A 15,460-nucleotide genomic window follows, 5' to 3' on the forward strand; every position below is an offset into this window, starting at 1 on the left:
GGATTTCTAACTCTGAGTCAGTATGCTTACATACCCCAAGCATAAGATACCCTGAAAGAAAAACGAAAGAACAAGAGGAAGAGGGGATGTGCTGCACAGAGGGAGGAACAGTCAGTTGGTTGATTTCCAGTCTTGCGTCTGCCACTTGCTTGTTGTACAATCCTGGAGAAGTCTTTCAACCTTTCTCTGTCTCAGTTTTCTGGTTTATTGAGTAAGAGGTTGAGCTTGATTATCTCTGACATCCTTTGAGCTCTAGAACCCACACCACCCTCATTTTGCCAATCCCTGTAGATGCTACGCTGCTGTGAGGCCAACCATTTGACTCCAGTTGTTTCTGCCACATTGTGTTTTTTTTTTTGCTGTGATGCCTCCAAAGTGCCCATATGAGCAAACAGCCCCCTGGCTTCTTGCATTTAGCCTTTACAAATCAGCCCTTTGGCATCTTGAGCTACTCTGCAGGAAACCAGACTAAGTGGTGTTCTTAAATCTCTTAGACTCACTAATTACATTTGAAGACCTATTACACACATCAGCAGAGCGGTCAGAGACATATAATAGGAAACATCAGTTTCAGAGAAAGGACACCTAATTTATATGACATGGCTATTGGACCTTCTTCACTAACTCTTCTAGGCACTGAGCCAACGTTCTGGGCTTGGCCATCCAGTTGCCAAGCCAACACTAGGATAGGCAGGTTGACCCATCTCTCAACTCCCAGCAAGTGGGGATTGGGATTTCCCCTGCTGCCCAGGATCTAGAAACCACCAACGGTATTCAAGCCAGGCCTGGCCAAATTAAACCCAATCTGGCACATCCATGGGGCCACCATATTTTATCCCCAATCCCAGAAGCTACTTGTAAGCTACATGATACCCCCAACACTCTTTCTGCCAACTTCTAACTTCTCCTCTTTCAAGAGCTGTAGAATTTGGAATCAAACAGGCCTGGGCTGGAATTCTGGTTCTGCTGATTCTAACTATGGAGCTTTAAGTAGAGTCATTTAACCCCGATGAACCTCCACCTCCTCCTCTGTAGAATATGGATGATAATGCCTTCCTCACATGGGCAGTGCAAGGATCAAATGAAGATACTAAGCGCAAGGCCCGGAATATACCATAAGCACTGCTGCTGTTGTGGATGTTAGGGTTACATCCACCAGCCCAACGTGTTCACTCAAATTATAGTAAAAGACAATTTGATACATAAGACTGTATCCTAAAGGCAAGAATGCCAGCACTGCTGTTTACGAGTGAATAGGACGTGTGCCAACTCCATACAGAAAAATAAACAAAAAGACCATTATTAAATTTCTGAAGTTGACAGGGTCACTGAGAAGTGGAGTGCAGCCTCTCTCTGGTGGCTTTGAAGTTGCTCTCTGAGATGGTGGGAAGACCATGAGCTTTGGGTCATAAAGACTTCTTTTGAGTTCTAGTCTCCTTGTTTGCTCCCTGGATACCCTTTAGTAGAGTCCTTAGCATCCCTGTACCTAGTTTCCTGATCTAAAAAGTGGCACGGCGTCTGACACATAAGTCCTCAAAATTTGCGGGTGCCCTCCACCCTCCCTTTCTTAACCAACTGTGTTGAGAATGCAAGTAGCTCTTGTGCAAGTCAGATGGCCGTCTCTTCCTTTTATACAACTGGAATTCCATTTCCTCTCTGCTACTCCATCTGTAGCATCACATTTCCATTTAAGCTGTGGGGAATTATTTCTGAGTATATTAGCGGAGATTTGGGTCAGGCTGCCTTGAGAGAAAATATAATGGAAACCTCACATAAGCTTTGTATCATACCAAGCAAGTAACTACTTATTGAATCTTTTGGAGTTTCTGAAGGTAAGGTTTACTCAAGCTTAGCTGTCCACAGTAAACATCAATCCTGCAAGCGCTATCTCCATTAAACCGAAAAATCTTCAACATGGTTATTTCGTGAATTGGGTCTTTTTAAAAAGATACACTTCCTCTTTTTTTTTTTCCAATCTGGTAATAGGAAGTTAGGCAACATGAGGGACTTATACCAGAATCGTCTCTGAGGTCCCATGCAGACTCAAGGATAAATCTACCTTGTTGTGCACATAGCGTTTGACAAGAAAAGTTAAATTTTTTCTTTACAATTGTTCTATAATTGAGACATACATTATCGCAAACTGGCTCTCCTTCCATATGACTGAGGCTCAGAAAACAGTTTTAGTATGGCTGACTTTTTAAATTATGTAATGTAGAAAATATATAATATACAGGTATTACATTATATCAACCTGTTATGTATGGTATCAGCACCACTGGTTAAGAGCTGTTTGAACAAGACGTAGCAAAGAAAGCAAATGGGATTTGAAGACAAGTATGATGGTTAATTTTTTGTGTTAACTTGGCTGGGCCAAAGTGCCTGGATACTTGGTCAAACATTATTCTAGATGTTTCTGTGAAGGTGTTTTTGGATGAGATAAACATTTAAATCAGTGGACTTTAAATAAAGCAGATTGCCTTCCAAAATGTGGGTAGGCCTCACTCAATCAGTTGAAAGCCTGACTAGAGCAAAGACTGGCCTCCTTGCAACAAGAAGGAATTCTGCAGCAATCTGCCTTAGAATTTGAACTACATCAGTTCTTTCCTGGATCTCCAGCCTGCCAGCCCACCCTAGAGATTTTGAACTTGTCAGCCTCCATAATCACATGAGCCAATTCCTTAAAATAAATCTCTTCCTAAATGTATACACACATTGTATTGATCCTGTTTCTCTGGAGAACCCTGACTAATATAATAAGTACCCTGAACCCTGAACTCTAAACCATGTGGGATTCGTACACTATCAACCCATATTTGAAGAAAACTTTGTAATATTGCATTGTTAGGTAATCAGCTATGCAATCTAATAAGTGGTTAAAAGTACAGGCTTTAGAGCCAGAGACACGTGGGGTCATGCCCTGGCTCCCCCGCTGATGAGCTGTTTGCCTCCAGGCAGGAAAGGACCATAGAGGCCCAGAGGACAGGTATGCCCTGGGGTAGGCCTCCACTCCATGTGGGGTCAGCTCAATATCTCCCCATCCAAGTGGAAGCAAGAAGCTTGAGTCTAAGTACCACACTGTGTTTGGTGGCAGGTTTGGTGAGGGAGAAATTGTGAGGATTAATTAAGTTCAGGTTCAGCATTTAGCACCATATCCAACACCAACTAAGAGTTCAAACCAAGATGCCAACTATTATGATTAGGATCGTTGCTGATTTTCAAAGAATGAAAATTCTCCTTATCTTAAAAACACACTGACTGGATTTATTTTCCTCTAATGCAGCAGTATGATCAGAATGAAAGAGGAGGCGAGTCCATGAATAAGGAGTCCTGGCTAATCGTGAGCTGCTGCAAAACACTGTATTTTTTATATGACTACACCCAGTTTTCCAAGTGAATAAACGGGGGTAAATTTTTTGCTTTGCAAAAGAACACATTGCTTTTAGATGGTTTCAAGTTGTCAAGATAATATTAATTGACATGCAGTCTTGACAGGCCTTTCTGTGGAGCACCTGCTACCTGCTTCCCTCTGTACATATAGTTGCACCCAGTCTCAAACCAGTGTACATGTCTGCGGGCGAGGAAGCTGAGGGACTTCTCTGACCTTCAGGTTTCTCCAGGCTCCTCCTGGGATGAACTTGAGCAGCCCACTGTTCATTCCAGCCCTCCACTTTCCTGAGAAAGAATCCCACTGTCTCTGCACCTGCCTAATCCTCGCATCTATACACTGGAAAAGAACTGAAAATCTGTGACTCAGTTTCCATCTGAAATGAGCTGAGATGCTTGCATTTGCTCCCATCAAGATCATTAGACCTGGAATCAGAAGACCTGGGTTTGCCACCACCACTGGCTGTGCGATCCTGGAAAAGTCGCTGAGCATTCACCCGCTGCACGTACTTCCCTCACTTGTAATATGGGCATCACATACATCTCTCACCTCATTTTGCAGTGGATTAGAATAAAACCAAAAGCAGAACTGTGAGGCAGCCAGAGGCAACTGGCTATCCCCTGCAGCTTCACCTTCTCCACTCAGCTCTGTTCCCTGGTCTGCATAACACAACTTCTTCCACCGTGCTGTGTACCAAAGTAGTTCACTGGAAACACAGCAATTAGCATTACAGATAAAGTGACACTGCTGCAATGTTAATTACTATAGTGCAGATGTACCGTTAGATATCGTACATAATGTTGTCAAGCCTTTATTTTTAAATTAAAGTGCAACAAACCATACCCCGGCTACACAGCTTTCTTGGATTAATACAAATTAATGTTATTTTGTTGTCTAGGGAAAGGGTGGGGATAAGGGGGTGTTGCATCTAGTTGTAAGAATGCATGGCAAATGGTAGATTTTCAGATGGATTCCCCATAACTTCCTTCCCCGACCTGGTCTCTACATAGTGGAGAGTGTGAGCTCCACGAGGGCAGGTTTTACTCACCTGTACTCGCCATATGGTCCCCAGCTCCCAGCACATAGTCAGATGCAGTGAACATCTTCTGAGTAACTGACAAAATGAATGAATGAAGATAGAGCCCTATAAGCAGAAGGGCTCTGGTAATGGAGTGGAGGAACCAGAAGGCACAATCGATGGTTTATTCTTGATTTCTCTGGTTTTGTGTTTGCTTCATGGCCTTCAAAATGATCTTGCATGCCTCCCATGCCTGGAGCTTTGAAATCGGAATCGGGAGGCAAGTGAATCATCATAGCGCAGAAGTCAAAGTTCTTCATTGTGATGTTTAGCAAACAACGCTATGTTCCACCGGCCTCTGAGAAGTGGGGAAGATCAACATGGGTCCTTCCACATCAGCTGGCACCCAGGCAATAAGTCAAAAGTAAGGGAAGGAAGAAACGAAAATTACATGTATTATTTATTTAATTCTCACAACAACCACATAGAGGACATTTTTTCCCCATTTATTTTATTGTAGTAAAATACACGTATAAAATTTACCATCTTAACCATTTTTACATGTACATTTTAGTGGTATTAAGTACATTCATATTGTCGTGCAATCATCACCACTGTCCATCACCAGAACTCTTTTCATCTTGCAAAACTGAATCTCTATGCTCATTAAGCAATAGTCTCCAATCCTCTCTCCCCCAGCCCCTGGCAACCTCCATTCTACTTTCTATCTCTATGATTTTGCCTACTCTAGGTACTTCAGATAAGTAGTATCCATTTAGAATTAAAGTAATTACTAATAAGGAGAGGTTTACTGCTATCATTTTGATATTTGTTTTCTATTTGCCTTATAGCTTTTTTATCCCTCATTTTCACGTGGGAAGTTTTCTTATCTCTACTTTATGGTTAAGGAAACTGAGGCTTCAAGAATTTAACCGAACTACCAAGGTCCGAGAGACAGATTGGGAATCTTTTGACTCAAGAGTCCTGGATTCTGCCACTTGCTATGTGCCAATGTGTTTTCAAAGTACTGGGAAAATATAGACAAGCATATGACATGGTCCCTGTCTTGCTTCAATGGGCAACAGTTTTTTTGGGAACATTAGACAGACACAGCCGAAAGGATTTCTAGAGGTACAGGGAAGCCCAAGATATTTGCCCGATGGGACAGAGCATATATCCTATAAGAATTCAGAGCAGATCCTCTTCTGCTGCCTTGCATCCCATAGGTGCCCATGGATGTTACTGGTTGAATCTCATGGTTCTATTCTTAATGTCATTTGAAGAGACTTACAGAGATGCAGCCTGCTCTGTGAGATCTACTCTCCACAGCAGCTGCTTTGGGCAATAGACAGTAAGCGCTATAATAACGTGTACACCATTTGTCCCAGAATTTGCCTAATGACGTATCCCTGGATTAGGAAAAACATTTATCTATAAGGATGCTCGCTGCAGTATTTTTTTACAATAGTGGACAAGTGGAGGGGATTTAAAGATTCATCAATAAGTTATCTATTTTTACAGTGGAATATTATGCAACCATTTCCAAGTGATATTGCAGAAGAACATTTAATGCCTGCAAATAATTCATATTAGTGAAATAATATATATAGTATATTTATTATATACTATATATAATATATACTATTTATTATTACTATAATATATAAATATATAATCATATATTATTATATATGATTATATATTTGAAGAGACTTACAGCGATGATTATATGATTATATATTGAAATATATATGATTATATATTTATATATTATATTATAAATAATATATAGCAAATATATTTTAAATAATATTAATGTGTAATATTAATGTAACATTATATTTAATATATTATTACATTATATATACTATATTTATATATATAAAGTTATATATATACACACATGTATGTGAAAATCATTTATTATCTATTTATATGCACACATATATAAAATGATCTCATTAAAATATGGGTATCTATAGTTACAAGTGTGAAGAGTATATATATAAAATATTCGTGATTATTATTGGTTAATTGTGGAATTATGGCAGATTTTCATTTCCTTGAGCTGTTCTATATCTTCCTAACCATATGTAATGCCTGTTATTATCTTAATAATTAGAAAAAATAAATTTTACTTAAAGACGCATGCAATGTCAAACACAAACCTATCTCTAACAATTTTACTGCAAAGTAAGTCGTGAATTGGGACACAAAAAGAAGACAAGTTCTCATTATCTCATGCTGACTAAATATACATTTATTTGAGACTGAAGAACAGGAGTAAAGTACTTGACAGGGATCATTTGATTGTATGGAATAGATAACTTAAGAAAAAAATAAATTTATTGGTAAGATGTAAAATATCTGGGAAAGTACAGCTCAGGCCTCATGAAGGAACTGGAACAAGAAGGTGCAAAGGGTTTCTGAGGGTCAAGTAGTTATTCTGTCCAATTCTCTTTCTCTCTGCATGGTTTCCTCTGTCACTGTTGGCACTTCTGCTTCTCTCCTCTCTCTCTGTCTGGTCTCACTTTCCAGCTGCTTAGTAGATTGACTGTCTGGGCCTCATGTGACTTTCCAGTTCAGGTACTCAACAAAATCTGTCCCAAGCTTCTGTTAATAATTTCAGATTCACAGGAGAGAGAAGATGATTGATTTAGTGTATATCAGTTAGCTTTCACTACATAACAAACTACCCCAAAACTTAGGGACTTAAGACAACCAATTATTTAGCTCCCAAGTCTATGGGTCTCTGGGCAGTTCTCCTGGTCTGAGCCAGGCTAAGCTGATCTTGGCTGGACCAGTCAACTGGTGGATCAGCCATGGAATGGCCAGTCTAGGCCATCATCCTAGATGATGATGCTCATCACTATGGCATCATCCTCCAGAAGGCTAGCCAGGCTTGTTTGTATGATGTTCTCGTCTCCAACAAGGGGTGAGGAAGTATGCAAGGCATCTAAAGGCCTCCTCTCAGAACTCACATGTTGTATCCACTACATGCTATTGGCCAAAGCAAGTGACAAGGCCAGCCCAGATTCAAGGGGTAGAGAAATAGACCCTTAGCTTGATGGGTGCAGCTACAAAGTCATATTGTAAGGAGTGCAGTTACAGGGAGGAGAAGAATTCTGGCCATATTTGCAATCTGCACATGATCTGCTAGGGATCCAGGCTGACACAGTCTCCAACTTGTAGCTGCACTATACTTACGTATTTCCACATTGCCCCATTGGTTGATGTAGCAGGGGACGAGAGAGACTGGAGAATTGTGCATAAGCTTTTCACTGTTTCAGCCTGGAAGTGACACTTGACATGTCCCCTCACAGCCCATGGCCAACACCAGCCCACGTGGGCTCACTTATGGCAAGATGGTGGAATAATGAATTAATGGAGTATTTGGTGAACATTACTGTCTCTGCCACACTGAGCAATCTGCAGAACTAAACTAACTGATCATTCACAAGACTAGTGTCAGAAAGGTGGAGGGGCAGGTAAGGCTAGTGCTACAGATCTGTATGTGAAAACCATGTCTAATGAAGATATCGGAAGTTACATGAAGCCCATAAGGAATCCTTAGAGTGGAAGGCTGGGCCAAGAGGCGTCAGAGTAAGCAGGAAGAAAATCCAAGTAGCTCCACATGTAATAGCCCAGAAGCATTCCATCCAGACCCATTCAAAGCTTTCAATCTGCTCCTACAGCTAAGTCAACCCAGGAGACTAAGGCAGTAGTCCCGGGTGGGAATCAGTGTTCTGGAACCAAGTGTTGAGAAGTGCTAAGTCTAGAGTCAGGAAGATGAAGATGAACATCAAGTTCAAAGAGGAAAGAAGCAGTAAGGTTGCAGCTTGCAGGGGCTGAAGCAAGATGGGATCGGGAGTGAGGAGTAAGTCTGGGAGTCTGTGAAATGGGAAGCTTGTATGAATCTCTGGCTTAGCACTAGGGCCACGAGAAGTGAGGAAGGATCACCGCTTTGTATTTTCTGCAGTGTCTGGTTGCAGGGTGAGAGAGGGACCTAACCAAGGCACACTGGGCCGGCCACTTGAGACTTCAGATTGAGCCTTCAGTCTCCCAATGGAGTTGATCCTGTTCACCCATTTAGGCTTCCTTATCCCTCATTTGGCCTTCGTAGCATCTCACCCCTACTAACTGCTTTCTCCAATTTCTCACTCCTGATATTTTAACTTTTGCAGTATCTCTACATTCCAAATATTTATGGTAGGAGGGACAAGTTAATTTTTTTTTTTTTTTTTTTTTTTTTGTGAGGAGATCAGCCCTGAGCTAACATCCGCCAATCCTCCTCTTTTTTTGCTGAGGAAGACGGCCCTGGGCTAACATCTGTGCCTATCTTCCTCCACTTTATATGGGACGCCGCCACAGCATGGCTTACCAAGCAGTGCGTCGGTGCGCGCCCGGGATCCGAACCAGCGAACCCCGGGCTGCCGCAGCGGAGCGCGCGCACTTAACCGCTTGCGCCACCGGGCCGGCCCCGGGACAAGTTAATTTTTTATAAGGTGCAATGTCCAAAACATTGGTCACAGTTGATAAAGTCTCCTTTGATTTCCTACCTCAAATTCCTAAATGATAAGATGGTTTATTCCTCGCAGAAAGTACCATGGAAGCCAGGTAGGGCAGGAATGCCCTCTGGGAGGCTGTCGCTCCTTACTCCACACTGGGTTTAGCCTAATGTCTTCCCATCAAGAGGAAGCAAAAGGCATTGGTCTAAGCACCATGCTGCGTTTGGTGAGAAATGGAAGGAGGAGAGCCTTGCTTGACCTGCTGCCCATTGCCTTGCAGGTCAGTGGGACCATGTACAACACTGGAAGACACGTGTCCCTGCGCCTGGACAAGGAGCACTTGGTCAACATATCAGGAGGGCCCATGACGTACAGCCACCGGCTAGAGGAGATCCGGCTACACTTTGGGAGTGAGGACAGCCAGGGGTCGGAGCACCTCCTCAACGGACAAGCCTTCTCTGGGGAGGTATGTGGGGCTGTTGAAGTACTAACATTAAGTGCCAATTAATAAGATTTGGTGCCTGTTTATATTTAAGGTGAGATAGATAGAAATGTGTCTCTTGAATCTATGAAATGAGAAGGTTTATGCCTCCTTTCTCCATCTGTCTTTCGCAAGTTGACATGGAAGTCTATAACAAGCTTCCAGTGTTTTCCAGGGAAGGGCACAGAGAAACTGGATATTTCCTCTGAAACATGGGTACAGCTCTCTTGTGACTCATGCCCTAAGGTATCTCCAGAGCATTGTTTACCAAACCCTCACCTTTTATGTTCATCTTCTCTTACACCTGTGTGGGCAATCAGCCACCCACATGCTACATCTGATAGCATGGATTCTGTAGTTCTCCCTTCTAGTAGAATGGGTCTTATTTGCACAGACAATAACTTGCTGTAAAATAGTTGTGTCAGGCAACTATATAATCTGCCTCAGTTTCTGCAAAATGGAAGTGTCATCATGTGCCACCATTAACAGTGAGTGTCACTATGTGCCACCATCAACCCAGACAGAACACAGGCCACAGCAGTGAGCCAAACCACAGTTTCAATTATTGGATGCGAGCTATAGTCTAAACAGATGCCATCCGTGTTATGACACTTGAGAAGCAGGGTGTAGTTAATTTGACCTGTTTTACCTCAGTTACACTTGAGGGTGGTTACCAACTAGGGGTCAGGGGTGCTTATATGCTAAATATCCTCTAACTAGATTTCTGCTTAAGAGTCCTCAATAACTGATGTCGAGAAGACTTTGAAATAACAGAAGTATGTATCTCATTATCGACTTGGTCATTTAAATTTTTTTAAATCAAGATCATGTTTAAACCTGCTATTGTTTTTAATATAGTAAGGCCATACACTGAGAAATAGATCCACAACCTTAATGAGTCCAGTAGTCAGATTTTAATGACTGTTCAAAATGCTTCAACTGAGAACCTACCTGGGCACCCTGCTAGTTACCAGGGATACCGCGATTAAAAAAAAAAAAAAAGACAGAGCTCCTGCCACAGAGCTGCTCAAAGAGTGCTACATTCAAATCATTAAAGTATAAGGTCATGCTGTAATGGAGATGTACAAAGGGCTGGCAAACTCAAAGGAAGAAGTGACAAATTTTATTTGAAGGGGTCGGGGGGAACTTCACAGAGGAGATGCCCTTTGAACTGGGCAGAACAATTTTAAGAGCAACAGCTTTGGAGTCAAAGAGCCTGTTTTTGATACAAACCTCCTGCTTTGATACATACTAGTTGTGTGATCTTGGAATGGTTACTTGAGCCTTCTAAGGCTGAGTTTAGACACCTCTCAAGGTTATTTTGGAAATTAAGTGGGATTCCAGATGTAAGGAGCACTAGAGGTACTCAGTAGTTGATAGATACCAAAGATAAAGCAGGAAATGAGGGACAACAAAGGCACCAGCCATATCAGGGCACTGTGTGTTGAGGAAGCTGCATGTAGATTTCATCTGTGATCTATTAGTCATGGCTGCATAGAGGACGGGGTTGAGCAGGAATATGAGTCTCCTTCCTGGATCTGTAGGAAAAAATGCTAGGATTGATTAGAGATGTCTGCCAAAAGCACTGTAATGGGAAACTCCCAGGAACTGCAAATCCTGAACTAGAGTATATAGCACAGCATATGATGAAAGCAGGGCAAAGACTCATGAATTGAGAGTGACTGGAGACTGCCAGTCTGAATTAGAGAATATTCAAAATTAGATAAACTCTTCCTTTTTATTTTTTTTTCTTTGTGAGGAAGATCAGCCCTGAGCTAACATCCGATGCCAATCCTCCTCTTTTTTTTTTTTTTTTTTGCTGAGGAAAATTGGCCCTGGGCTAACATCCATGCCCATCTTCCTCTACTTTATATGGGGCACTGCCACAGCATGGCTTGACAAGCGGCGTGTCAGTGCGCGCCCAGGATCTGAACCTGCGAACCCCGGGCTGCTGCAGCAGAGTGTGAGCACTTAACTGCTATGCCACCGGGCTGGCCCCAACTCTTCCTTTTCAAATATATGTTATTGTAAGATTTGTAATTATTTTGTGGACTTACCTTCTCATTTATTTGTTTACTGTTATTTCTTTGTTTTTCTCCCCCACTAAACTGTTATATTCCAGTACCTGTCACAATATTGCCTCAGAGTAAAAATGAATCTCTGAATGAATGAGTGGAAAAATATAAATGGTTACTTAGCTAAATCTTGCCATTATAGAATGCCATAGAGTTGCTTGTTTCTTCAATAACAAGCTTTGTAACTTGTATATGAACTACAATTTTGGAGTAAATGAGTGCTTCCAAAATTCTTAAGGGAAACCTATAACAATTTGATCTCTCAATGTGTTAACTTTTCTACGCTTACAGCAGACCACAGGTATCAAGCACTCCAAGGAATTTCCATTTTTAAAGCCCAGGAGAGTCAGATGGTTAGATTTGTGAAGCACTTACTCAGTACTACATTTTTAAGTGTTCTCAATGAAGAAAGCGTTTAAACAGAGTTGCAAATCAGAATTAACTGGGGAATGTTGTCAGGATATTTACATTTGAGTCCTTCCCCAAAGCAACTGAATCAGTCTCCAGGAGTGGGGTCCAGGCATGTGTATCTGTAATAATTCCCCCAAGAGATTTTGATTACTGACCACTATGCCAATTCTAGCTCAGGCTGTGCCTGAATTATCCCAGTTTTCTAAGCAATGAGAACTTAATCAACGAACTATGCTGCATAAAAATAAAAAAGGGGCACCCAGAAGAGGTAACTGCCCCCTGGAAATGGCAAAGCTGGGGTGCTGTCTAGACTGATGGGATTTGGAGAACAGCTTCCCAAGCAGAATGGCCACACACACATCCATTGCTGCAAGGCAAGCTTGAGCATTAGCCTTAGCACAAATATTGTTATACCTTGTCCTGGGTAGACCATCAGTTGTATCACATTTCTTTCCCAGTGCCTCAGTATGAATGGTCTCAGTATGAGTGGTCTAAAAACTGGTATGGAAAGCAGTTGGATTGGCATTTGGCCTTTGAGATATTTAAAGGGCTTTAGTGAGCAAGAAAATTTTGGCATCTTCTCTTTGGTATGAGGGAAAAGACCTAGGTAGGTCAATAGGTAGAATTTCCAGAAAGACAGAGTTCAGCTAAATGTAAGTCCTAACAATGAAAGCTTTCCATCGATGGAATGAGTTTGCCTCTGAAAAGAGTGAATTCCCATCACTGGAATTATTTAGCGTGGAATAGAATTTGAGAACTTCACAAAAGTAACTCCCATCCTAATGAGTGGGTGGACTGTTAATTTTAATGCACCTTCTAATGCTGAAATTCTACACAATCCATGATTTCCTTAAAGAAAATGTCTTCCGATTGGGTTCCACTGAGAGTTAGCCCCAGTTCAAGTAAAAATATCCCGTCCTGTAAGTTAACGTTTTATTTTTACTTTGTGCTGTCTTCAAAGCGACCTTTGGTCTCTGTTTTTGGCTACCCTCGGGGAAGACTCCAGTAGACCCTTCTAGCAACAAAGCATGTGTTTATTTTGTTGACAATGAATAATCACATTGCCATCTGCCCCATCTATCATTGCTGATAGTGATAAGTCAATTAATGCCAGGCATTTTCCTTGGCATAGTGCGACAGTCATTTTCTGAAGACTGTAGATTAATTGCAGTCTTGTCTAGTGAGGTTGTTGTAATTGATGGTAATCATTTGCTTTGTTTTATAAAGCTTCGTGGATGTACGACACAGTCAGCAACTGAGTTTTTATAAAAATTATTCATGTCCTACACGACGATCTCCTGGATGCCTTGTTGGGGGTTGGTGATAAATGAGCGTATTCAGGGATTCAAATGTCTCAATTTTTTTAAGAAGGGAAAATTAACTGTTTTTAATAAGAAAGACCCTGAGCTTGCTAATCATGTCTGAAGTGGTTAGATTAACATCCAGTAGAAAGTAGGGTATTTATGAAAAGAAGTAAATACATCAACCAGGCAAAAGATAATGTTTGAAAAGAACCATGCCTGTGGATTAAGTTGCAGTAATGAGGCTAGACAAGAAGAATCTTTCTTATTTGGGGGAAATTGGAAATATTCATTTTGAAAACATTCCTTAAGTTCTTCTTTTCAAAGAGGGGAAGCGGTCCCCTGAGAATTGCACCAGCTGCTTTGCAGGATGTCCGTGGCCAGATCCTCCTTTTTATTTTATTCACTCTTCGTATGGCTATTGAGCTTCTGCTGTGTGCTGGGCTCCACAGCCCGGCTCCTGCCCAGAGAAGCACACAGTCTATTGAGAGATACGTTTATTTATAATACAAAGTAATGCGGATTATATTTGAGAATTGTTCCGGCAGAGGATTATGAAATAGCTCTCCCTGGATTGTATTAAGGAGAGGATGGATGAACAGCTGTGTGGTCTGACACAGTTGCTGCTACCTCTGAAGGTGGGGGAGGAACATGTCCCCATTTCAAGTCTCGGCCTCTTGGGTCCTTGATTCTGCTCAAATACATCTGAGGGAGGTAAAAGTCCATAGCTGTTGCTATGGTAGTGTAGATAACATTTGTTTAATTAAAAAGGGGGAATAAAAGTCGTATGTAAAATGTATAACTTTTTAGTTGCTCTGAATCAGAAAAGAGAAAACCATGATCTCAGCGCCAACAACTGAGACTAAACAGCAGAATTGCAGACCTTGTCCTCTAAATGAATCAATTATTTGCATCCTTGAGAGACTGGTTTCACTAAAGCAACACAGATTCGTGGGCATAAGCAACTAACCCCAAATTGTCCTGCAGTGTGCTAGGGTATGAAAAGTGCTGAGGAGCACAGAACTGAGGACCAGGGCCCCAGTAGGCATTGAACAGCTCTAGGGGGAAGTGCTCCAGCAATCTAATTAGCACTTTGCTGGGAAGCTAGGACCTCCTGGTTGAGATGCTCTGTTGGCACAATTGGAGATTTGAGGGGCGATGAGAATTGGGGTGTTTAAGAATAACAGGTAGATGGCTAATACGTACAGAGAGCTCTTGAGTGCCATGGTGAGGCTGTTCCCTCCGCCCTGAATGCCAGCTCTGTCTCCCTCCCCCACATCCAGCACAACCCCCCATATAGCTTTCCAAGCCCCCTTCTCTCCTCCCAGCCAGTAAAATGCTGCCTCTTCTTGACTTCCAGAGAATCCTGTATATTCATCTATGATAAGAGTCTGCAAACTGTAGCCTTTGGGCCAAATTCAGCCTAGGAGCTAAGAATGGTTTACATTTTTAAAGGATTGTTTTTTAAAAAAAAGAATATGCCACAGAGGCCATATGTGGCCTGCAAGAGCCAGAATATTTACTACCGGCCCTTTTAAAAAAAAATGTTGCTGACTCCAGTCTATGAAATTACCCATCACTGTAGATTTTATAATTGTTTACTCTCCCTTCTATTGGACCCGTAGTTCTTTGTTGATAGGGATTTTATCTTGATCATCGCTGTATTGCAAGCACCTTGTACGCTGTCTGACACGGGAGGGCAGAGCCAGTAAATGTTTGCTGAATGAAGGAGTAAACGATCTTGGTAAACCCCTTAAGGACAGGGATTTTTCGCTATTCATCTTTGTACACCATACACCTAACACAGTGCCCGACATACAGTAGGTGCTTAATGGATGCTTGTGGAATGAGTCATTCAATCACTGAATCAATAACTCAGTCAACTATTGATGTCCTAGGAATTCAAACCTTACAGGCTTTCTTTCCTAGAATTTGGGGTGTACTGCGTTCATTGACTACACAGGAAATACACGGCCTCATTTAAATTGAAGATGGAATGTTTCAATAAAGCCTGTCCAAAGCATCAAATTCCTTCAGAAAGTGGAAAAGAGGAAGAGTGGTTTTGGTTCACAGTAACCACTAAGACATGTTCTGGGCTTTCTCTGAGAAAGAAGTGTGCTTTAAGAAATTCAAAATGAAATCATGAGGCACTAATCTAGCCCTATTCTAAATGTGGTAAAGAACACAAAAGGATCGAACAATTAAGTGTCACCTTGGAGGAATCTTAGATCCATTGGAGGGACAAGGCATAGACTTGAATCAATTACTGTGCAGTGTA

The 15,460-nt window shown here is 41.6% G+C and overlaps 1 protein-coding gene across 2 annotated transcripts in view; it reads left to right on the forward strand.

The window, feature by feature from the left end:
• CA10 (carbonic anhydrase 10) overlaps positions 1-15,460 on the forward strand; it is a 459,693-nt gene that overhangs the window by 350,843 nt on the left and 93,390 nt on the right. For both annotated transcript variants that reach the window (XM_058560658.1, XM_058560656.1), the window contains one exon: positions 9,195-9,380. In XM_058560658.1, coding sequence (XP_058416641.1) covers positions 9,195-9,380 — 186 coding nt within the window. The remainder of the gene's footprint in view (positions 1-9,194; positions 9,381-15,460) is intronic.

Source organism: Diceros bicornis, chromosome 18 (genome assembly GCF_020826845.1).
Source record: "Diceros bicornis minor isolate mBicDic1 chromosome 18, mDicBic1.mat.cur, whole genome shotgun sequence".
NCBI lineage: Eukaryota > Metazoa > Chordata > Mammalia > Perissodactyla > Rhinocerotidae > Diceros > Diceros bicornis.